Source organism: Trichosurus vulpecula, chromosome 5 (genome assembly GCF_011100635.1).
Source record: "Trichosurus vulpecula isolate mTriVul1 chromosome 5, mTriVul1.pri, whole genome shotgun sequence".
NCBI classification, from domain to species: domain Eukaryota; kingdom Metazoa; phylum Chordata; class Mammalia; order Diprotodontia; family Phalangeridae; genus Trichosurus; species Trichosurus vulpecula.
Genome location: NC_050577.1, coordinates 87,040,751 through 87,065,539, shown reverse-complemented (window position 1 = coordinate 87,065,539; position 24,789 = coordinate 87,040,751). Strand labels below are relative to the sequence as shown.

General features: G+C 36.9%; 1 protein-coding gene across 1 annotated transcript in view; it reads right to left on the bottom strand.

The window, feature by feature from the left end:
* The window catches only part of LMBR1 (limb development membrane protein 1), a 198,603-nt gene that overhangs the window by 147,387 nt on the left and 26,427 nt on the right, over positions 1 to 24,789 (bottom strand). The window contains exons 2-4 of the mRNA XM_036761244.1: positions 15,333 to 15,405; positions 11,592 to 11,631; positions 1,367 to 1,506 (exon numbers count right to left, since the gene is read on the bottom strand). Of these exons, the coding sequence (XP_036617139.1) occupies positions 1,367 to 1,506; positions 11,592 to 11,631; positions 15,333 to 15,405 (253 nt within the window). The remainder of the gene's footprint in view (positions 1 to 1,366; positions 1,507 to 11,591; positions 11,632 to 15,332; positions 15,406 to 24,789) is intronic.

Here is a 24,789-nt window from a genome sequence, read left to right as displayed (position 1 = left end):
ACTGCTGCGTCCCTTGACTGGCCCCCATCAAAACTTGGGAGAGGGGAATCTGCGTTTGCCTCAACCAGCCCCCATTGAGGCTTGAGGAGATTTAGGGGATGCACAAGTGGTACCTGTCTCAATTAACCCCATCAAGATGTAGGGGTAGTTGCCCCCTCCTTCTCCCCAGCCCCTGCGAGAAGGGTGATTAGGGAATGCTGTAGGAGTTTGTGGTGCTTCCGTTATCAGCAATAGTCTTGTTAGAGAAGATTAGACTGGGGGCAGCTAGGTGGCGCAGTGAGTAGAGTACCAGCCCTGGAGTCAGGAGGGCCAGAGAAGACTAAACTAGAATAAAGCTTATTATTAACCCCTTTGAAGCTGTTTTCCTGTCTCATCAGATCAAGAGTGAACCTGTTAGATACTGGAGTCTGAAACCTCCAGTACCTCCTATGTGTTATCTGTCTAACAATATGAAGACTGTACTAAGCTCTCTAGGAGCTCACAGTCTAACAGGGAGACTACATCTGGGAAGTTTCGAATGAAAGTCAGATGTAAAGATCCTATGGTCCTTAGGATACAGCAGCAAAGCAGAAGACCATGCCTCTTCTTTCCTGTTATTCCTCCAATGCCAGTTTCTATGTTGAGGACTCCATCTCCAAGGACCATGGTGACTAGAACTTCCTTTTCTGGGTACTCAATAACCGTTGTTGCAGGACCAGTCTCCAGGCTGCTTCTCAGGATGATGGTGTGGCTATTCCCAAGGTTCTTGGGCTCAGGGTCCTGGGCTCTCTCCACCAAGATCTGAAGGTAGTGGTACAGGTGGTACCATTGGTGATGTGACATGCCTGGCACATGTTGCCTCCTGTCTCTCTTCTGGGATACCTTATTTCAACTAGGTTGGCTTGCCTGTCCTATGGGTTGCAGTAGATTGGCAGCTAGTGAGGGTATCTGGCCCTTTTAAAAAGAGTAGCTGTGATGTGAATTTATCCTTATCTAGCACCTGGCACAGTCTCTTGCATATGGTAGGTTCTAAACAAATCACTCTACCTGTTCATTTAAGGAACTTTTAATTTTTAAAAAAATATATTGACTGCAAATAATTGACTACTGACTAAAACAAGTTTTTCACAAATACCATTTAGACTAGTGATAGAATAACAATATTAAAATGTAAAATCAGATTTTCTGATTCTATTAAAGCCTCATCAAAGCTTTTTGGCATACTTTTTTTTAATCTTGAAAATGAAACAGAAAACTAAAATAAATTTACTTCCTCAATTCCTACCAAAGATTCAAAAACAATTTTTAAAAGATATGGACATAGAAAGGAGGAAAAAAAACTTAGAAAAATATCAATTTTAAATCATAGTTGTCAACATATACTAACCATGAATCAAGGAGCCATTTAACCACTGAATATAGTAGTTTTGTGGAAAAGAAAGGAGGATTTCATTGCTGATTATTGAGAAAGGAAGAAGCAAAACAGCACCAGCTGAAACAGCTAACGTGAAGGTGCTCAAAAATAGCCTGAAAGGGGAAAGAAAAAAAAAGTTAGTCACCACAAAGACTGAAAAAAGCAAAGGATCTATAATAATGCAAATGCTTTTCAACTATAGACTACTTCCAGGACTTTAAAAACTGCATGAGTTGAAAACATCCTTCTTTAAAGGATATGATTAGGGGTTCGACTTGTTATTTCACTGATACAAGAATGAGAAAACACACATACTCACTCTCTCTCTCTCTCTTTCTCTCTCTCTCTCTCTCTCTCTCTCTCTCTCTCTCTCTCTCTCTCTCTCACCTCCCCCCCCAACAAATCTTCTCACAAGCCTTAGAAAATTGTATAGGCCACTAAGATCTTAACAGACTTGTCCAGAGTTACACAGCGAACATGTCAGAAGCAGGACTTAAACCCAAATCTTCTTGGCCCTGAGGCCAGCTCTGATGACACCACAGTGCCTCTCCATTCTTTGCAATCTTCACTAAATTCATTTATATGGATAGGTTAGTGTCCAAGAAACACCTTAGGTAGAATTGAAATCTGAGGCAGGCAGAGATGGGGAAAAGATGATCTCAACATTCTTTTTAGCACTAGAACTCTATGACTCTGCAAAAATATTGTGGAATGTAAAAATGGGGGCCAAAAGAACACTGGCATATACTGAAGTAAAATATCATTCGACTACTGAAAACAAAGGAAATGTGGCTTTGCAAACATGAAATCTAATCTTAAAGTAAGTACAAATATTTATTTCATGATTGTATCTGTTTAACTGTCTGGCAACATAGTCACAAACAATAGTGTGACAATTGTTTCAAGTGATTAAAATGCATGTCTATAAAAGGTATTAATAAGGGGAAAGGTCAATTCAGGCAAAATCTTACACAACCACAGGTGCAGAATGGACAAATGAAAGGAAGACTAGAAAGTATACCAACATCAGGGGAGTGAAAACTGTTTTTTTAATAAAACATCTCTTCCATTAAAGCCTTCCAAAAGAGGAACCTAAAAACAAATACAACATATTAAAAGTAAAAGCAATGAAAAATTCATGCCAAGTTTCTAAAATACATACTTTAAAAAGTGACTTTGAAGTCAATACCACCTTGTGGCAATAACAGAACTATTTTTCATAAGCAACAAAGTGTTGCTTATGTTCTAAAAAGTAGGATAGCAAATGGAAGGGGGAAGAATTTCCATACTGTATGAAAATTAAAAATTTAAATATAGGAAAGGTATTATTGATTACCTTTCCTGAAAAAGGCATGTGGTACACCAGAAAACACATAGGACACTCAGTAATTCAAGTTCTAGCACTAGCTCTGACTCACCACAGACCTGAAGGCAAGTGACAGCCTTCTGGTTTTCAAACTCCTCAGTAAAGACTAGAATTCAATGGTGTCAAATTCACACAGAAATAGATCCCTGTGGACCCATATTGACTCAGAAAACCACAAATTATCATTACCTATGTTCTATTGTGGGGCAGCGGATGGAGCGCTGGGCCTGGAGTCAGAAAACTCATCTCCCTGAATTCAAATCTGGCCTCAGACACTTACTAGCTGTGTGACCCTGGGCAAGTCACTTAACCCTGCTTGCCCCAGTTCTCTCAACTGTAAAATAAGCTAAAGAAAGAAATGGCAAACCACTCCAGTATCTTAGCCAAGAAAACCCAAAATGGGGTCATGAAGAGTGGGTCAGGACTGAACTACAACAATAAACAACATGTTCTATTGCATTTTTATTGATTTTATTAAATATTTACTCATTATACTTTAATTTGGCTCTCCTGCAATCCTGACTGCTTCTGCCTGCTGGCCCAGATGGACTAGATGATCTACAAGAGCTCTTCCAATTCATACATGGTATACCTCTTATGAAATGAAAACGTCACCCATAGAACCAGAACCAGTGGGAAGTATAAACTTTAAGAAATGTTTTTATTTTAGTTTTCATTGATCAATTAACATAATCCTGTTAACATATCATTAATATAATAATAATATAGCAAATCATAAAATGCTACTATGCCAAGGGTCCTTGGAGATCACTTAATCTAACTCCCTCACTTTACAGATGAAATTGAAACCCAGAGATCAAAATAAGTCGCTCAAATTCACAAAGAAAGTAAGTGGCTGAACCAGGACTAAACAAAAGTCCCCCAGGGTCCCAGACTTCACTGTGATATGAGCACCACATCTATTAGCAACAGTCATTCTGGGCATATTAACAGCTTTAAGAAACTGATCTGCTAAAAGCGGGAAGCAAAGTCTACAAGGGTACATTGAAGAAGTGACTGGAGATTATAAATAGAAGTAAAATAAATTGGGACAAAGGTACAAAAAGTAAAGTGGCTTTAGTGAAGGTGAACCCATGAGCCTCAGTTTTCAAAGCAATTACTGCCTATCAACACATCTAGACTCCATCATCTGTTCCAATTTCCTGCGGTTGTAAGTAATAAATCTCAGCTCATTTCCCAGTACCAAAGCCAGCCTCAGTAAACCACAGAGAAAGGCTTCATGTGCCACCCTCTAAGAAACATGCCAGTACTTATCACAAACAGTTGGTTCACAAAGTAAACTTAAAATATCATTTTTAGTCACTGACTGGCTAGGTACAAGCTTAATAACAGTTTTCTCCATAATACCATTATAATAGCATCCCTCCCCACTGATATAAAAGTAAAATCTGTTGACATCAACAAATCAGTGACAAAAGAGAATATATAAAACAGCAGGCCTGATGTACATTTGCTAAACTGAAATATACTTGTATCCTAGAAACTGAAAAAACAAACAAAACCAAGGTATATGGGGTAACTGAATTTTAGTGGTTCTCCAAAACGAAGAAATCACTGGTCAATGTTATTCCTAGGCAGGTCAATTTTGGTACATAAAGAAAAACATATGTCTTGACAACATCTTCTACGTTTCAAAAATATATAAATATGGCCCAAAAAACCCACCACCTTTAGACAAGACTGTTGTCAAAAGCTCTTAAGCATTAGTGGAGGCAACAGAGTGTTGTGGAAACATAGCAAGACTTGCATTCAAGCTGTGGTTTCACACCCTGGTCCTAATATTTACTAGCTGGATTCCTTTGCTCCTTTGCAAAATGGGGGAAATAATCTTTGCACAAACTATGTCACAGAGTTGTGAGCAAAATACTTTTGTAAACCTTAAAGTGATAAAGAAATTGACAAATATTGTACATTTTTCTAAGTTTGATATTTCAGAACATGTTTCTACCTTTGTCTTCAGGATTACTAAATGAAATAGTCAGCACTCAGTGTTCAAGAGAAAATGTCGCTGCAGAAAGCCACCCAATGTAATAATGATTAAACAGTTCTCCAAAACTAATTTCCTATCTTGGTTTTTTCATATCCAACCATATCTTCTAGATAGCTAGAAAATTCAAAATGCTTCAAAAAGCAAAATTAAATAATCCATCTTAATTTTTTTAAATAAAATATCCTCTATATAGAAGCAATAGAAGAGAGTCATGGAATCATAAGGAGTTGGAGATCACAGAGTCCAACCTACTCATTTTATAGATGATAACAACAGCCCACTATTATAGAGTACTTTAAGGTTTACAATGTCCTTTCCTCACAACTCTGTGAGGTAGGTAAAAGAAATACTATCCTCATCTTCCATATGGTGAAATAAAACCTGAAAGGCTAAATGAATTGTTCAAAATAACACAGCTAGACAAAGGAAACCTAAATATGCCATCACAATTCCAAAAGGAGTTTTTCATGAATTATGAAATGCTCATTATTTAAAAAAATTATTCAAGAATAGTTTATTCCTATATAAACCACTCAAATTCTTGTTAACTAATGATTTAAATAAGTCTGTTACACTCATAAATAAAAAGGAACAAAAGGCTTTATAAAATACATTCCTCAAATTTTTTTAAGTTAAATTATATTTAAATGCACCAAGAAACCTGAGAATTTAAGACACACAGTTGGCGCCACCTCCTGGAAACTCAACTGTACAATTATTAAGGTTAGAAATGGAATGCTGAAATGCTTCAACATTGTTACCAAGAATATAGCTTCAGTTTAGAGAATCAGGGGTTTCAAATTATAGTCCTAGTTCCAGTGACATTTGTGAGAAATCTTAAGTGGATAATGACTCGACTAGCTACTATTTTCCCCTTATAATAAAGGAATAATTTCTATTTACCTCAACAAGCTACTATAAACTTTCTATTACAGAGTTATTTATGTTGTTTTCAAGTGAAATGCTCCCCCTCAAGGAGAGGGATGAAGAAGGGCATCCATGTCTGTAATTTCATCAGTGTAGGAAGATCCCAGTTTGGAAAATACCTCCACCAGTGCAGGCCAGCAACTTCTCTGAATCAAGTCTTAAGAGTTACTTGAGGTAACGAGAGGTTAAGTGACTTGCCCATAGTCACACTAGTATGTGTCAGAAGGAGGACTTGAAATCAGGTGTTCCTGAAACCATGTCTCATCAATCAGCATCTGAATAATTTCCTTTATAAATACCTGGCATTCAGGCTTCTCTTAAAGGGCCTTCAGTGAAGGGGAAACCTCTAAACACAATTTTAAAGGTCAACTCTAATTGCAAGGAAATTTTTCTTTCTACAAATCCTAAATTTGTCTCTACCTTTCTACACAACAGGCCCAGTTCTATCCTCTGAGGCTAAAGAAAACAAGTATAATCCATCTTTCATATGTTAGCCTTTCAAATACTTAAAGACAACTATTATGTAACACTCAAGTTTTTTCTTCTCCAAGCTAAATTCAAGTCCTACAACTGATCCTCAAATGGAATGAAATCAATGTGCTTCCCCATGCTTGCTGCCTGTCTCTAAACATTTTCTGGTTTATCAATCTCTTATCAAACTGGTACCCATATTCAACACAATACTCCAAGTATTGGCTCGCCATGAAGATTATAGGAGGATTATCGCCTCCATAGTCCCAGTCTATATGTACCTTAGTTTTTGTGGCTGCCACATCACACTGGTGCCAAATCCTAAGCCTATAGTCCACTAAATTTCCTAGATCTTTTTCAAATGAACTGCTATCCCACCATACCTCCATCTTGCTCTTGTGAAATTTATGTTGGACCTCAACTATAAGGCTTTACCTTTTTAAATTTCATTTTGTTATATTTAGTCCAATGTTCTGGCCTGTCAAAATCTTTTGAATATAGTCTTTGTCCTTCTATTAGCAATCTTTCCCAAGTCTGTCATCTAAAAATTTGATAAACACACAATCTATGCCTTCCTCCAAATAACTGATAAAGAAAAAAGCCAAATACAAAATGCCTCCAGTGGCACTCCACTGAAAACCTCTTTCCAAGCTAATTCCTACTCTTAATGACCATTATGGGGCTGTTGTTCAACTAGTTCTGAACTTACCCAACTGAGCTCATGTCTCTCCATTTCCCCCCTACAGATGCCATGAGATATTTCATTAAATGTTTTTCTAAAATCTAGGTAAAATCTATCTCCAGACTTATCAGTCCAGTCACTCTTGTCAAAAAAAAAAAAAAAGTCAGGCATAAACTGTTCTTCATGAAACCATATTGGTTCTTTATCATCACTACTTCCTCTTCTAGATGTAGATGTTCTCTTTTAATAATATAAATGAGATATCACAAGACCTCAATAAAAAGAATAAGGAAAACCAAGATTAGACATAACAAGTAACTGACAAAAGTTTAAGTTTGGTGCGAGAAAGTATGTGACTGTACTCTGCATTTGAGTATCTGCATTTCTTCTATAACCCTAAGTCCCTTCCCCTTGTTATGAGGTGGGAGAAGAGTGGAGTGGAGAACCCAAGGCAGTACTTTAAGTGTGGAGGATTTTACAGGTCCCTGGGAGGTAGAGTTTTCCAGAAGAGTAAGGTACTTGACTTGCTAGAAACCCTGAACTCTTTCTCCTTGCTGAGGAGTCCTATCCAGGGCAGTACTATAAGGGCAGTTCTGAAGGAATGAATATGTCCCTGGGAAGATGAAGCTAACCAGAGAGAGCTGTCTTGATTATTCATGGGTTCATTAGTAAGTCCTCTGAATTTTTATCAGGATATATATATGTGTGTATATATATATACACACACACGCACACACACATATATATACATATATAATATGTATATGTGTGTGCATACATTTTAGAATTTTGCTAGGAATCAAAGTCAAACAGGAGCCAGTAGTTTTTAAAATCCACTGGCTTCTTTTTTCTAAAAATGGAGACATCTGCCATTCTCCAGTCTTGTGGTATCTCTCCCATTTTCCATGATATTTCAAATACAAATGATGGTGGCTCTGCAATGACTAATTCTTTCAATATCCAAGGATATAGATGAGTCAGGCAGCTAGGTATTCTCTTACTACCTATTCACTTTTCTTGAATATAAACTGCCTATTAGGCATTTAGGTTCTCTCCTTTCCAACTCAAAACTCATTCTCCTTAGAGAAGAGAAGCAAATTAAGAGCTAAGCATCTCCTTTTCTCCAGTGTCCATTGTAATTATCTTATACACCCCAAACAGTGGTTCTTTTTCCCCACTTAGGTACTGCTCTTTTGCCCAAAGTAGCTTTAAATACCCCTTTTTCTTAGCTTTCCTTGTAACCTCAGCTCATTCCTTGTTTAGCACTACTGACACAAGTCTTACAAAATCAATTAGACTATAAGTATCCCAAGAGTAGAAGTGGTTTCATTCTGTTTGTATCTCCAATGTATAGCACAGAGCCTGGCACATGGTAAGCACTTAATAAATGCTAATTTACTTACTGTCATCTATCTGTCATCTTCAGTGTCCTTTTAAAATCTAAGCTAGCAGATACTTTCTCTATGTATCCACATTAGTCTCTTTAGATAACTCCCTTTTTCTTTTTCTTTAGAATTGTTTATTTGTATCTTCAGAATTTCGTTCTTGAGAACACTCCATCTCTCCTGGGCCAACTTTCCCAGCAGAACTGGAAGCCATGGAATCCTAACCATCTTCTCTCTGTACCCTTTGAAAACATTATCTATACAAGACTGTACCGAGGCTCCCTATCACCTCCAGAATCAAATACAAAATCTTCTGTTTCACAAAGCCCTAGCCTCCTTCCACTTTTCCAATCCACTCCTGATAGAGTGACACTGGCCTCTTTGCTGTTCCATGAACAAGACCCTCCATCTCTTGGCTCCAGGCATTTTCTCTGGCTGTCCTTCATGCCCGGAATCCTCTCTCTTAATCTCTAGTTCCTGGCTTCCCTGGCCTCCTTCAAATCCCAGCTAAAATTTTCCTTTCTAGAAGAAGTCTTTCTGAATCCTTCTAATTCTAATATTTTCTGTTCATTGTTTTTTGTTTATCCTGTATATGGCTTCTCAGTACATATCTGTTTGCTTCTTATATATCTCCCATTATATTGTGGGCTTCTCAAGGGAAGGGTCTCTTTTGCCTTTCTTTGTATCCCCACTGCTGAACATAGTGCCTGGCACATAGTAAGTACTTAATAAATCCTCACTGACTGAGTGACTACTCTCAACTTCTAATCAGCTCCTCCTTGTTGGTGAGAATTAGATCCAGAAAAGAATTTTCCCTTGTTTGGTTCCTTCACCTTTACCAGTGAGGTAAATAAAGAAATTATTAGCTGCTCTGCTTTTGGCAGAGAGAGGACTACAACAGAAATTAAGCTGACTAAAACTTCACGTTACTACCATATCATGCCTTTGGGCCAGGCTTTTATTGCTTTAGTATATAGTACTCTGATCATGACAACACTCTCATTTTTCTTCCCCACAACACTTGACTTTATCCAAGTGCACTCCACCATGCTTCCCCCTGGATTTCCTCACATGAACATACAACTCTCACTCTCTTTTAATCTATTTTTCTCTTCTTGAAGAAGGTATGCCTTTCCAAAGCCATATTTCATGCATGATTCTCACCTCAAGTCTCTCTAATATCATGAGGTCAAATTTGCCCTACTGCATTAGGATTCCCAGTTCATTTTCCTTATTAGCCATAGTTTGAACACTCATGCATCTGCATTCATCTATCTTATTACTTCCTTTTTTGGATTTCATCCCTGCTGACTTCCAGACTTCTCAACTACCAATCCTTTCTACATTGTAGTAACTCTTCATGGTATCTTGGATGGTAGAAATACATAAACAAGTTTCTTCCTTCTTTTTTTATACTTTAAACCCATTTTGTTTAAAATTTTAAGACTCCAGGCAACATTCCTTGTTACATACACACACACACACACACACACACACACACACTTATATACACCATAGTCACAGTCAGATGCTTTTCCTATCTATGATTTAAAGTGTGGTCCCATTTTGTCCGTGGCTCAGATGCAGTTACTTTAAATCTTCCAACCAACAAGGCAAAATAGAAACAGAAACTGCCATGTACATAACAATGCACTGGTTTAATTTAGTAACTTGCTCAGATAAATATATCTTATATTTGAGTTAAAAAATTTCAATACATCCATTAATGAACTTGACCGATAGTGCTCTTCCTTCCCTATTACAATTTTGCATATTCCTATGTGCATTGAACTTAAATATTTGTTGAATGCTGAATTCCTGAGTTATTACCTGGGCTTAACTTGATATTGAAGTTAACATTTATATCAGAGCAGTTATACTATATTAATATAAAAGAGCAAATAATGTTTTTATTTTCTCTAAATAAAACTTCAATATTAGCCTTCTAAAAGTCCTTTTTCAGTGGGGAAATCTGAAGGTAAATATAATAAAGATGGAAAGGTAGAAAGCACACAGTCACAGAGAAGATAGATTATCCTGGGAGTCCAACCTACTAAGAAAATTGGGTGATTTCTAAGATCTTTCAGCTCTGAAATCTACAAAATTATACTGGCTGGAAACAGGGCCCTAGCCACAATTGTAATTTAGTTCTGGCCCTTCCTACCTTTCCTGCTGAACCTTATTACAATTCCTTATTACAACTCTTTCCTCTTCTCTATGGTCCTTCTGCCCTTTCTAATGCTGTCCTGTGACTATCTTACCCAAGCCCTGCTATTTCTGTAAACAATTCCAGATCCCAGAATTAATCCCCCTCTTCTCAGAAACTCTCTCAGGTGCTGAAATGATTATTCATTAATTCAACAATTATTGATCTTACTGCTACTGCTAGAGAGTACAGTCTAATATCTGATTTGAAGTAATAATACTAAGGGTGACTGACTAGTGGGTTTAACAAATCTGTGAAGGAATCTGTATTTTAGTGAGAACTTTCTTAACCCAAAAAAGTCTTCTGGAAGAGGTATACTTTTTTTTTCTCTTGGGGAAGAGCAAAGCAAAGAAAGCCACCTCTTTTTCAGTGCCTATTCCTATGTGGAGTAAAGTAGGTAATCAGCAATGCTAAATATCATGTAGCTACATACTACCACCTTCTTTCATACAGTTAGCTTTGCACTTTTTTCCCAGAAACAACAGAGTCAACCCTAAAGAGGCATTCACTGGTACAGTGGGCAGTAAGAAAATCAAAACCAAATATGCAAAATCAAAATCAAGAATCTGAAAAGCTGAGGACTTCCTATACAATCTTGTATCATGAAATGTAATGATTCTAATTAAACAAAACCTTATCCAAGGTACTTCAAAGAATTCTAAAGCTAATTTGATGTCTCCTAAAGAATAAAGGATATTTTCTAATACATTGGTATTATATACCAAGAGGGGGATCCATCTGTCACCTACAATAAAGCAAGTGACTAAAGCTCAGCCACAATCTCTCTTAGAAGCTCATTTAAGTGTATTATTCTGATAATCAAGAAGTCTTTCCTTAGATTCAACCAAATCTGTTTGATGTCAGACCACTTCTTTCTTTGATCCTGCATAGATAAGAGGTTTCCATTCCTGAGGTCAAAGGCTTTGAACACCATGCAATCAACTCTCAATAATACATGTACATTTAAATTAGGACAACATTACATTTTTTTGTAATGAGCTTTGTGGGTTGGGATAAAAACTGGTAAGGAGATTTTACACCCAAGACTTGTTTTTCTATAAAGTCTATATTAGAAAGTATAATTCTAAGTTTGGCATATTTCTCATTTTGTAATATAGTCAACAAAATCAGGATATTTGAATATACATACGAAATTCTGTTGACTATGGCATCTTCATCTTCCTGTTCATCTGCAAAAATATTTTGAAAAATATTTTTAGCTTTCTTTTATTTCCCATAACAAAAAGTTGCATTTCTAATACAATATAATAAGAAAGGGTAAACATGAAGAATTATTACACAAAAAATTGATTTTCAAATAAGCATCGTTTTCAATTAAGCACAGACCTAAGTTCAGAATGCTTATATCAGACAGAAGAGTTTTAAGTTATGTGCTACCCAGCACAACTGACGAATGGTCTCTACTGTGGGTAACAAGGCTGTGGTGGAGAGAGAGGACAGATAATGGGAAGGAGAAGGAGCAAGCAACTATTAAGCAGTTACTATGTGCCAGGCGTTTTGCTAAGCACTTTACGAATACTATCTCATTTGATTCTCACAACAATCCCATAAGGCTATGATCACCTCCAATTTACAACTGAGAAAATTGAGGAAAACAGTGCTTAAGTGATTTGCCCAAGGTAATATAGCTGGTAGATGTTTAAGCTGGATTGGAACTCAGGTTTTTTTGACTCCAGGCCCACGGCTCTATCGACTGTAGAAGAAGTTATCTGAAGGCACTGGGAGAGGCTAATAATTAGAGCAAGAGATAGGAGATCAAACCACTGGAGTAGATGGAAAGGGATGGCATCAAGGGCACACACAGTAAGAATGGCTTTGATAGAGGAAAGGGTCACCTCATTGACAGAGACTAGGGAAAAGGACCAGTGACTATGGGATAAAATCAAAGGGTTTTTAAATGAAGAAAAGAGAGTGCTTATGACAAATGACCTCAATTTTCTCATAAAAGTAAAAGTGAGAAGGGAAAGGAGGAGTGATATGGGAAACCTGAGGAAAGGAGAGAAGTTGTGGAATAGATTTTGTGAGGAGTGTTATAGTTAATCAATTAAGAAGGAATAAAAGAACCTACTTGTTGCATTTAAGTCCCAGCCTAAGTCAGATTATATGAATTTATAGTGTTCTCTGTTGGCATGATTCTCCAGCTCCATTCAGAAGCCTGTGAGTAGGAGAATGGAGCAAGTAATGCCAGGTTAGAGACTGGCAAAGGATGAGCAATGTTAAATTTGTTAACTCTACAGTCAAGATAGGGAAAGGAAGAAAATGAAGTCAAAGAAGGAATGATGAATGACCTGACAAAGTACTGAAGGGCAGAGGAACTGGTGGAAAAGATAAATGCAAGGAGCTTTGAGAGAGGTGAAGAATAGGGAGAGATACAATGATAAATGGCTAGTGCTCAGAAAGAGGAATATAAGAGTTTTTCAAGAAAATAAAACACTGCTAATGGGGAGACTCAGGGTATGACTGTGTGTAGCTAAGGTAGATGGAAAGGAGTAAGTAGGTCATGGAATTTCAAAAGACTGAGGAACTGGAAGATAAAGGAGATTGTAGGAACATGGAGGTTGAAGTCCACTAGGACAAGGATAGGAGGAGTTGGGGAGGAGAGGGAAGCAGCACTGAACTCCTTGAAAGAAGGATGAGCTGGGGGCAGGTACACAACTGCCACCATGATATGAGGCTGGAATCTTCAAAAGAGTGTTTGTCAAGTGATGGTGGTAACAAAAGAGAAGCAATGTGGAGGAAGGACTTCAGCAACTTCCCTTCCGGGAGTAGTTAGTCTATTGCAGGGGTGTGAATATAGGTATAGCCAGTACTGAAGAGCAAGGTCAGGGATGGAAAGCTATTTGGGGAAAACAAGGACTCAGCAAGAAAAGGGAGAATATACTTATACTACCAACCGCAAAGTGCAATTATTAGGAAGGCCTTTCGTGAAAGCTTTAAGCACAAGAGAAATCCAAGTTGCTATTCTTTTGCATAGTAGTTCTTCAATATTTTGATACTCCTATGATGAAATGGAAACTAGGATCATCAATTTGTGCCTCAAACAGCCAAGCTGAAGCATCACCAGCTAACCAACTTTGATCTTCAGGTCTTCAAAGTTCTATTTAAACTGGAAAGGTCCACAGAGCTTTCCATTCATATATATATATAGGAGGCAACCATAGAATCACAACACCACCCAGACTGGGAAAGTAGTAAAGACTCTTAAGATTTACAGAATGCTTTCCTCACAACAACTATGTTAAGTAGTAAGGGAATATATCACTGTCCCCATTTTACAGATGAGGAAAATGAAGCTCAAAGATGTTGTGTGGGTAACCTAAGGTTATATAGCAAGTAAATGTCAGAGCCTAGATTTGAATCCAAGCTTCCTGACTCTAAGATCGGGACTCTTTCAATGGAAAGACAATGGAAATTTCAATGGAAAGAAATCACCCACATACTATTTTCCTGGTTCCAATTCCAAAGCATATTCCTCAAAATTGAGATCAACATAAGTCAAGGCTATATACTCATTCAATAAATATCTATAGGGCACTCACAAGCTCAAGAGCATACCAGATATTACGTATCTATAGTGGAAAGAATGCTTAAAATGAAGTCAGGAGGATCTGGGTCCAAACCTTAGCTGTGATGCTTACTAGGCAGGTGACTAAGTGCAAATTACTGAACTTTGCTGAATGTTAAGTTTCTTCAGCTATAAATAAAATGGGGATAGTACTGGTTATACCTATGCAGCATGGCACCATAGAGATCCAAATAAGAAACACTTGAGTTCAAGTCCCACTTAAAACACAACCTGGCTTTGTGACCCTAGGCAAGTCACTTAACCTTTCAAGGTCCCAGGCAACCCCCTAAAACCATAAGTTATAGAGAACATGTGGATCTGCTTTGGTAGATACCAGTGAAATCACAGGCCCAGTTCCTATTCCGATCATCCACTTGTTAATGTTCTTGTGATGCTCAAATAAGATACTACAAGTAAACTACTTTGCACACTTTAAACTGATAGCTTAATGTGTTGTTAATTATCAATGTATAGTTACATTAAAAGTTTAAAAAAACATGATCTCCAACTTCACAGGCCTCATAAGCCTGTTGTGATACATATGTAGGAAAAATGAGAACTATTCATAACTGTAATAAAGTATACAATCAAGCACTAAATTTTGTGATCTAAAACAGTAGTTCCCATCTTTTAAGTAGCAGTATTATTAAAAAAAGACCCTAAGAATTCATTGGTAAATTCACAAATAAGCAAAAACAACTGCTAGAGACTGAATAATATATTCAACTAAATTCAACTATTTTCAAATGGATTTAGATGCTATTATAACTAATAAAATGCAAAATCATTTAACTACTATCACGTAGGTACCGCGAAATGTTTTATATTAACTGAGGTCCTCATATTTGAAAAGTTTGGGAACCACTGATTATTAGTGCTTTGGGGTTGCAGAAAAAGAAATGACATTCCTGTAAGTAGTAGTAGTCAGGAAAGGTACTCCACAAAAGAAGTAGAATATCACCTAAGCATTAAAGGATACCTAGAATGTGGACACGCAAAGAGAAGAATAGTTGAACCTGGCCACAGCCAGCCACAAAAATCCCCATCTCCAATTAAACAGTAGATGGTAGGTATCTACTGGATATACCATATATATATATACACCATAGGTACAGTAGAAATATGAAGAGGGGAAACCAGCTAGTTTCAGAGCTATTAGCTCCTTTGCCACATAACAACTGACTAGATGCCTTAGGGCTAAATTTCACAACCAGAACACTTAAGTAGAACAATATATTTAATATTCCACGCTCATAACTGTTAGGCACCAGAATGCAAAATTTAAGTTAAAGCATTTCTACTTGCCTGATTTCCTCTTGTACCTTGTGATGATGAAGTATGAAACAATGTAGAGAACAGCAAACAGAAGAAAACATATCTGAAAAAAAGTTTAACAGATTACCAGTCTGGCACAAAATAATCCACACAATAAGAGTTGTTTAAAACAACTTCAAACAACTAAAAGTATTTAAAAGGAAGATAAGATAAATTATTGACATTGTCATTTTTTTTAAGCAAGGCAACAGTTTTCTGGTAACAAAAAATTAGAAGCAAAATGGGGAACTGCTTGACGAATCAAGTGTTTGAACAAACTATGGAACACAAATGTAATAAATATTAAAATGATGAAAATGTGGAACTGAGAAATACATGAGAAAACATATGAACTGATATAAAGATGAAACAGAACAATACACACAACAATAATGTAAATAAGAATGCTAAAAAGAAGCCAAAGTGAATTATTGTAATGATCAATGTCTCAGAGGACATTTTGGTAGAGAAGTAGGGACTATAAGTACAGAATTTTGCATACACCAGCAAACCTGTTGTCTATTAGTTTTGCTTTTTCTTTATTAGAAGGAGAAAGGCATATCTGGAGATAACAGTGATATAAAAACAAATAGTATCTCAAAAACTTGTTTAAAACTTGTTTTTCCAAGTATTCCCTTTTGCGTGTTTATGTGAGCTATTGCTATCCTGGTTTCATTTATATAACAATTTGCTATTTTTTTAAATTTCTAATTGAAGTTCCAAACATATAATAAGAACCCACACTTCTATAGTACTTTTCTAACTTATCTGAAGAGCAGAAAGGTTTGTGGATTATTTTTGCGTGTTAAACTATTATCTACATTTTTCAAATGATAAAATTGAAGAACAGAGAAGTTAAGTAACTTTCCCAGAGTCACACAACTAATAACACAGGGCCAGAATTAGAACCCAGGTTTTCTGTTTGATTATCTCCAAAGCAGCCTGTATACATCTTGTTTGTACGTAATTGTTTTCATGTTGTCTAATCTATTTGACTCTGAACTCCTCTACAGTAAAGATTGTCTTTGTAGCCCCAGTACTTTAGCACAGTGCCTGACACATAGTAGACACTTAATAAATACTAACATACGGAGCTTTTTCCACTATTTCATGCTTCCCATGAAAGAGATAAAAAGTAGTAAAGCCACCACATAAAAGTGAGTTTCTCACAGCTGTTTGTAATTCTCTAACCTGTCAAACTAATGATGCTGAAGATATTACTTCATATCCCTCAACAGATACTTGTTATTATAAACCCACCATAATTTCTATAATTTCATCAGTCTCCTTCTTTAGGTAATTGACATTATTTAGAGCATAAAAGTCAGCAATCTACAGCGAAAGGTGATCTCACTTCCTACTGCTTTGTAAGAGCACAATATCCAACACCACTTCCCCACATACACCTCCTCCCTCTGTTTAAGTGACTGTCCTTTTGGATCAAGTCACCGGTCAAAGGAACTTGTACTAGTCTGACGGCCACGCGGCTCAGAGCATGAACCTCAAAATACAACTTGATCTCATTCTTGATAAGACTAATTTAATGTATCCTGAGTACCCGTGCCACTTAAAATTTGCATGTTAATCCCACTGATGTCTATAAGCATTTGTTCTTTTGAGTATTCTATTTTTTTATGCCATCAATGGGCATAATAATTCTGAAAGCACTGAACATCAAGAATGACAATAGTTCTCCCCTATGGTGCATCTCTCTCTGTCTCTGTCTCTCCCCACCCCTCCTGTCTCTCCTGTCTCTTTGTCTCTGTCTCTCTCTGTACCCTCCCCAATCTCTTAAAAACCAAAAAGAATAAAATATCTCTAAACTCATTCACAACCCCGTAATGTTAAATGGCAGTCCCTGCTATAAGTCTAAACAAGATCACAGATCTCATCCCTCAAAGACCCAGGGTTACTATTTAATAGTCACCATTTTAATTACTCATCTTCACCCTAGAAACAGATAACTTACATGCTATTAAAAATAATCATTTGCATAACTCTAAGGTTTTATTTATCTCCCACTCAGAAAATTGGCAAAGGTAAAACAAGGGGTGTTACCACAGAAAGATAATTACACTAATACAGTGTTGGCTGAGCTATGAATTAGTCCAATCATTCCAGAAAACAATATGGAATTAGTGTCTATGCACTAAAATATTCACAGCAGTACTTGTTGAAGTAACAGAGAACTAGAAACAAGAAGATGACCATTGGAAATGTTTGGCATGACTACATATGTATAATTTATATTCAATTGTTTGCCTTCTCAAGTAGGGAGGAAGGAAAGGAAGGATGAAGAGAATTTGGAATTCAACATCTTAAAAAAAGAATGTTAAAAAATTATTTAAAAGTAATTGAGAAATAAAAGAGTTTAAAAAAGATGCCCATTGAACCCGGAACAGCTAAACAAATTATAGTATAGGAAATGATGAATATGAAGAATAAAGAGAAACATAAGAAGACATACATGAATAGATGCAAAGTTAATAAGCAGGAAAATAATATACAAAATGACAACAACGTAAATGGAAAAAATAACAACAAAACTCTGAATGCCATTTAACTATAATAAACATGTTTAGCCCTGAAAAAAGAAGAGAAAATAAATACACTTCTCTCCCATATTTGAAGAGGTAGGGAATTATGAATGTAGAACACTATACATAATGTCAGACTTGGCTGATATACTGATTAGTTTTGATGAATTGCTTTTCTTCCCTACTTTTAATTTTTTTTTTGGAAGGATGGCTCTCTAACATGGCAGGGGGGTATACTTGGAAATGAAGGTGATATAAAAAACAAAAGCTGAATAATTTTTTTTTATTTTAAAGTGATTACTTTCTTCTTCAACTTATTTTGAGCATCAATATCACTGACTTTCAATCTGAACATATAATTAGAACACTCATACAAGTCAGAGTGAGGACCAAATACTTTTTTATTTCTGATGTATAAGCATTTGTTAACTGCTCATGCCATCTTCTGCAAGACGCTTTCTCTTTAACAATGTACCATCAGATTTTGTAGATAGTCTTAAAAAAAACTAGCCTTAATTGTTCCTAATTGTAACCAGTTTCTCTTTTAATTTGATACAAACTACCAAATGGTAGGAAAGTAAAATAGAGTGGAGTTAGTCCACCAAATACTCATTTTTTTCAGATGACTTTGTACTGATTGCACCAATCATTCAACAGGTTTCAAAGTAGGGTAAAGTGAAAGGTTTATGTATTTTTAACTTCTGTCTCAACAAGAGACATCCTCCACTTGTCTGTCTAGATGTGATCATTTAATACTAACTTGAGAAGGTACAAAGAATTCCTCCTACTTAACTTAATAAATCACCCTCCACCCAAAACCCAATCCAGACCAAAAATCAGCCATTAGGACTTTAGGTAGAAACTAAAGGATTTACTGCCTAAGAAGTACCAGTCATTCAATGCCCAGAAAAATGGGGAGTGGTCCAGTGAATTGATTCAACAAATTATACCTTAACCTTCCTAGCTAATTTGGTATACGATAGCATATGCATATATGCGTATTTTCTAAAATGATGATAAGTAATGCAATGTTTACAAATGGAATTCAATTAATAAAGATGTAACCAAAATATCCTTTTCTAAAGAAAAAGTGGTGAAATGTACCTGGTAACACCAAGTGGAACTGCTGACCAAGTGAACAATAATTTGGAATACTGACTATACTTAAAGAAAAAACACTGCATTTCTAGAGTCTTCATCATCAAAAGTATTACAATATATGACCTATGAGTTACCAGCTTGTATTAATTTTTAGACAAGATTTCTATTTTGACTAGCTAACCTCAGGCAAGAGTCAATCAAATTCTCAGGCCAAATGAACTGTATTACCTAAACCAACAATACAAAAAGAAATACTAAGTCTCATATCTCATCAACAAAATAAATTCAACTTTTCAAAATTGTCAGTAAAGAAGAAATTGATATGCTGATAATCCCCAGTTTGGAGTTGCTCTGTGTCATACAATACATTCTGGATGTTTTTGTTTTTTAAGGAGCATTTTTCTCCTTGGCCTAAATTTATAGTTAGAAAGGCTTGTTATAAAAGTGGGAAGCTAGCAGTTAAACTGTCAGCCACAAGGTGGCAATTCTGAGTTGGCAACTAGGTAAGACCAGTGATATTTTCTCAGATCTACCAGAACTTTAGGAATAAAGGAGTTATTGCCCACAAAAAGCAAAATAAGGGCCTTTGTGAGGCCCATCTGTTAAGTGGACCAGATAAAAATCCCCTGGAAAGAGAGTTCTACCAATGTAAAACCCTATTTTCTCTTCAATGCACACTTTAAAATACTATAGAAGATAAATTTCTCAGGACAGAGAACTGGAAAGGACCTTAGAGATCACTTCACTTAACACCTCATTTTGCAGATGAACAATCTGAAGCCCAGAAAGGGAAGGTGGCTTGCCCAAAGTCACTCAGCTAGTAAATGGGAGAACCAAGATTCAAACCAAGTCCTAACAATAAGTTCAGCACTCTTTCCTCTGCCAAGGGGCCAAATCTCACTTATACATACCTCACCATATCTACAATTTTTCCCTAATGGAACTGTATTCAGTATACATTGGTTTATTACATGGGTGGGGAACCTACAGAGAGGCCTTCACCACCCCTGGAAGAGATTCCTCCAAAAAGGATCTGAAAGGTTCTGGAAATGCAAATCAAAGAAAGATTTTTCTTTTAATTCTAAGAGACAGCATAAGCAGGTAATTTTTGAGACTTATCCACAGCAAATACTACCTAGCTTATTAATGCTATCTGAAGAACTATATTGATTAACAATAATAGCAGCTAATGTTTCTATAGCACTTTAATGTTTATGAAACCTGAGCCTCACAACTCAAGGAAACAGATCTTGTAGATTTTTTTAAAACTCCCCTCCCCATTTTAGAGAAGAGGAAACTGAAGTTGACAGCTATTTAAGGGATTTGCCCAGGGTCACATAGAAAGTAAATGCATAAGCCTGATAAACTTCAAAGGTTCCACTGACATTTCATAGATTCTATATATCTACAAAGTCTATAAAAAAATTTCAAACCTAAAATGGGACTTCCAAAAACATTAACAAAACATTTGAAACAGTCTGGTAAACAGCTTGATGAGACACATTCATATGCACTTCCCCACATGCAGAGTTGGACTTTATAATTCACTACTTGAGGCAGTAACATCAACAAATATTCATTCTATAACTGCTAGGCACAATACTAATAGCAACAGAAATGAGTCGCTGTTCCAGCTCATATAGAACCATCAAAAATCAAGCTCAAAGATTCTGCTTCGGGGGCGGAGCCAAGATGGCAGCTGGTAAGCAGGGACTAGAGTGAGCTCTGTACCGAGTCCCTCCAAAAACCTATAAAAAATGGCTCTGAACCAATTCTAGAATGGCAGAACCCACAGAACAGCAGAGGGAAGCAGGGCTCCAGCCCAGGACAGCCTGGATGGTCTCTGGGTGAGGTCTCTTCCACACAGAGCTGGGAGCTGGGAGCTGGGAATGGAGTGGAGCAGAGCCCAGCCTGAGCGGCGTGGAACATCCAGACCAGAAGCCGGGCGGAGGGGGCCCTAGCGCCCTGAATATGTGAGCTGCGGCAGTTACCAGACCCCTCGACCCACAAACACCAAAGACTGCGGAGAAGGTTAGTGGGAAAAGCTGCAGGAGTGGAAGGAGTTCGGGGGTTCGGCTTCCAGCCCTGGGGGCAGCGGAGGTGGGGCAGCTACAGTTGCTGCTGCTTCTGGCCCCAGGCCCACCTGGTGGGAGGAATTAAGTGGCGGATCAGAGCAGGAGTGAAGAGCCTGCTGAAGATCTAAGCCCAGTTCGGGCTGGGGGTTCTTGGGGAAGGAGGAGTGCTGGGGTGACAGAGCTGGCACCTCCCCCCCAAATGTGGAACATAGAACTCGTTAGTCTACAAGCAGTCATACCCCACTGAAAAACTCAAGGGTCAAGTTAGTTGGTTGGGAATATGGCCAGGCAGCGAAAGCACACCCAGATTCAGTCTCAGACTTTGGATTCTTTCTTTGGTGACAAAGAAGACCAAAACATACAGCCTAAAGAAGACAACAAAGTCATAGAGCCTACAACAAAAGCCTGAAAACATGAACTGGTCCCAGGCCATGGAAGAGCTCAAAAAGGATTTGGAAAAGCAAGTTAGAGAAGTAGAGGAAAAATTGGGAAGAGAAATGAGAAGGATGCGAGAAAACCATGAAAAACAAGTCAATGACTTGCTAAAGGAGACCCAAAAAATACTGAAAAATACACTGAAGAAAACAACACCTTAAAAAACAGACTAACTCAAATGGCAAAAGAGCTCCAAAAAGCCAATGAGGAGAAGAACTCCTTGAAAGGCAGAATTAGCCAAATGGAAAAGGAGGTCCAAAAGACCACTGAAGAAAATACTACCTTAAAAATTAGATTGGAGCAAGTGGAAGCTAGTGACTTTATGAGAAATCAGGATATTATAAAACAGAACCAAAGGAATGAAAAAATGGAAGACAATGTGAAATATCTCCTTGGAAAAACCACTGACCTGGAAAATAGATCCAGGAGAGATCATTTAAAAATTACTGGACTACCTGAAAGCCATGATCAAAAAAAGAGCTTAGATACCATCTTTCAAGAAATTATCAAGGAGAACTGCCCTGATATTCTAGAGCCACAGGGCAAAATAGAAATTGAAAGAATCCATCTATCACCTCCTCAAATAGATCCCAAAAAGAAATCTCCTAGGAATATTGTCGCCAAATTCCAGAGCTCCCAGATCAAGGAGAAAATACTGCAAGCAGCCAGAAAGAAACAATTTGAGTATTGTGGAAACCCAATCAGAATAACCCAAGATCTGGCAGCTTCTACATTAAGAGATCGAAGGGCTTGGAATGCGATATTCCAGAGGTCAATGGAGCTAGGATTAAAACCTAGAATCACCTACCCAGCAAAACTGAGTATCATGTTCCAAGGCAAAATATGGATTTTCAATAAAATAGAGGACTTTCAAGCTTTCTCAGTGAAAAGACCAGAACTGAATAGAAAATTTGACTTTCAAACACAAGAATCAAGAGAAGCATGAAAAGGTAATCAAGAAACAGAAATTGCAAGGGACTTACTAAAGTTGATCTGTTTTGTTTACATTCCTACATGGAAAGATGATGTGTATGATTCATGAGACCTCAGTATTAGGGTAGGTGAAGGGAATATGCATGTGTGTGTGTGTGTGTATGTGTATATATATATATATTTATGTATATATAGAAGTGAATATGTATGTATATATCTATGTGTATATGTATGTATGTGTATGTATGTATATGTGTGTGTGTATATATATATTATATATGTAAAAGAGAGAGAGCAGACACAGGGTGAGTTGAAGATGAAGGGAAGATATCTAAAAGAAATAAAATGAAATTAAGGGATGAGAGAGCTACATACTGAGAGAGGGAGATAGGGAGAGATAGAATGGGGTGGATTATCTCGCATAAAGGTGGCAAGAGGAAGAAGTTCTGTGGGAGGAGGGGAGAGGGCAGGTGAGGGGGGAATGAATGAACCTTGCTCTCATCAGATTTGGCCTGAGGAGGGAATACCATACATACTCAGTTGGGTATCTTACCCCACAGGAAAGAAGAGGGAGGAAGATAAAAAATAAAAAATAAAAGGGGGGGGATGATGGAGGGAAGGGCAGATGGGGGTGGAAGTAATCAAAAAAAACACTTTGGAAAGGGGACAGGGTCAAGGGAGAAAATTCAAAAAAGCAGGATGGGTTGGGAAGGAGCAAAATGTAGTTAGTCTTTCACAACATGAGTATTGTGGAAGGGTTATACATAATGATACACGTGTGGCCTAGGTTGAATTGCTTGACTTCTTAGGGAGGGTGGGTGGGAAGGGAAGAGGGAAGAGAATTTCGAACTCAAAGTTTTAAAAACAGATGTTCAAAAACAACAAAAAAAAAATTTTTGCATGCAACTAAAAAATAAGATACACAGGCAATGGGGCGTAGAAATTTATCTTGCCCTACAAGAAAGGAAGGGAAAGGGGGATGAGAGGGGTGGGGGGTGATAGAGGGGAGGGCTGACTGGGGAACAGGGCAACCAGAATATATGCCATCTTGGAGTGGGACGGAGGGTAGAAATGGGGAGAAAATTTGTAATTCAAACTGTTGTGAAAATCAATGCTGAAAACCAAATATGTTAAATAAATAAATTTAAATTAAAAAAAAATAAAATAAAATAAAAAGATTCTGCTTCACATCAGAAAAAATTGCTGGGAAAAATCTTTATGAAAGGAACTTCATTTTATTTTTAAAATTACCTTTGGTCTCAATCATAGGAAACAATAAAACAGGGTTTTATTTCTGCCAAAAGTAACTCTTTAGAGATTTATTAAACTAATTACTATAAGCTTAAGAACTCAAAGTAGTCTTACATTCTTTGACTTTTAAAATATTAGTATATCAGAGCATCATAAAAGAAAATTAGTATCCTTTTCCATGCAAGAAGAATTTGAGACAGATAATAGAACATATGTCTTGGAAATTACCTGGGAAACAAGGAATCTGTACGGGTTATCTCTGAGCCTTAAAACCTAGCATAAATTCAGATTTTCAGGTAAATATGAGATATAGGAGAAAAATGTTAATGCTAAATTAATTAGTATTTCACAGTAAACAAAAAACCACTTTCTCCCCTAAAAACCAACTTAAAAATTAATTTGGTCTGAAACATCAAAAATTAGTTGAAACTCATCATCTTTAGGATCATGTCATCCTGTCAAAGTATTCAATGTCTAAAGACACAGTCCATACCTCAAGGGATCCAAGATAATATAGGCCAGATACCAAATTATACTACAATGCAGTAATCATCAAACAATTTGGTTCTGATTAAAAGAAGTCTATTGATGAAACAAATTATGTACACAACATGCAGAAATAAATAAATGCCTAGTAGTTGATAAACCCAAAGACCCTGCCTATCAATGTATTTAACAAAAACTGCTGGGAAAAATGGAAAGCAGTCTGGAAGAAATCAGGTATATCTCATATTTTATACCAGGATTAAACTCCAAACGGATACCTGATTTTGATGTAAAAGGTGACATCATAAACAAAACTGAGGAGTGGTGGAGAGGGAAAAATAGATTTTATTAATTGAAAAAAATAAAATTAAATTTAAAAAACACAAATCTTGGTAGACTAAAGAGACCACATAATGCTTCATGGAGATGAAACTCAAACTGAGTTTGAAAATATGGACATGTTTGATTAGAGAGATCATAAAGGCTCTGTGTAGGACTAGATTAAAGAAGAAGGGTATTTGGTAGGGAAAATAGGTCACCATAAGAAGTCAATAAATGAGGTGTTAATACCTACAACAAAAAACCTTTCAGTTGCATATAACTTCATAGGAACACAGATTTACAAATAGA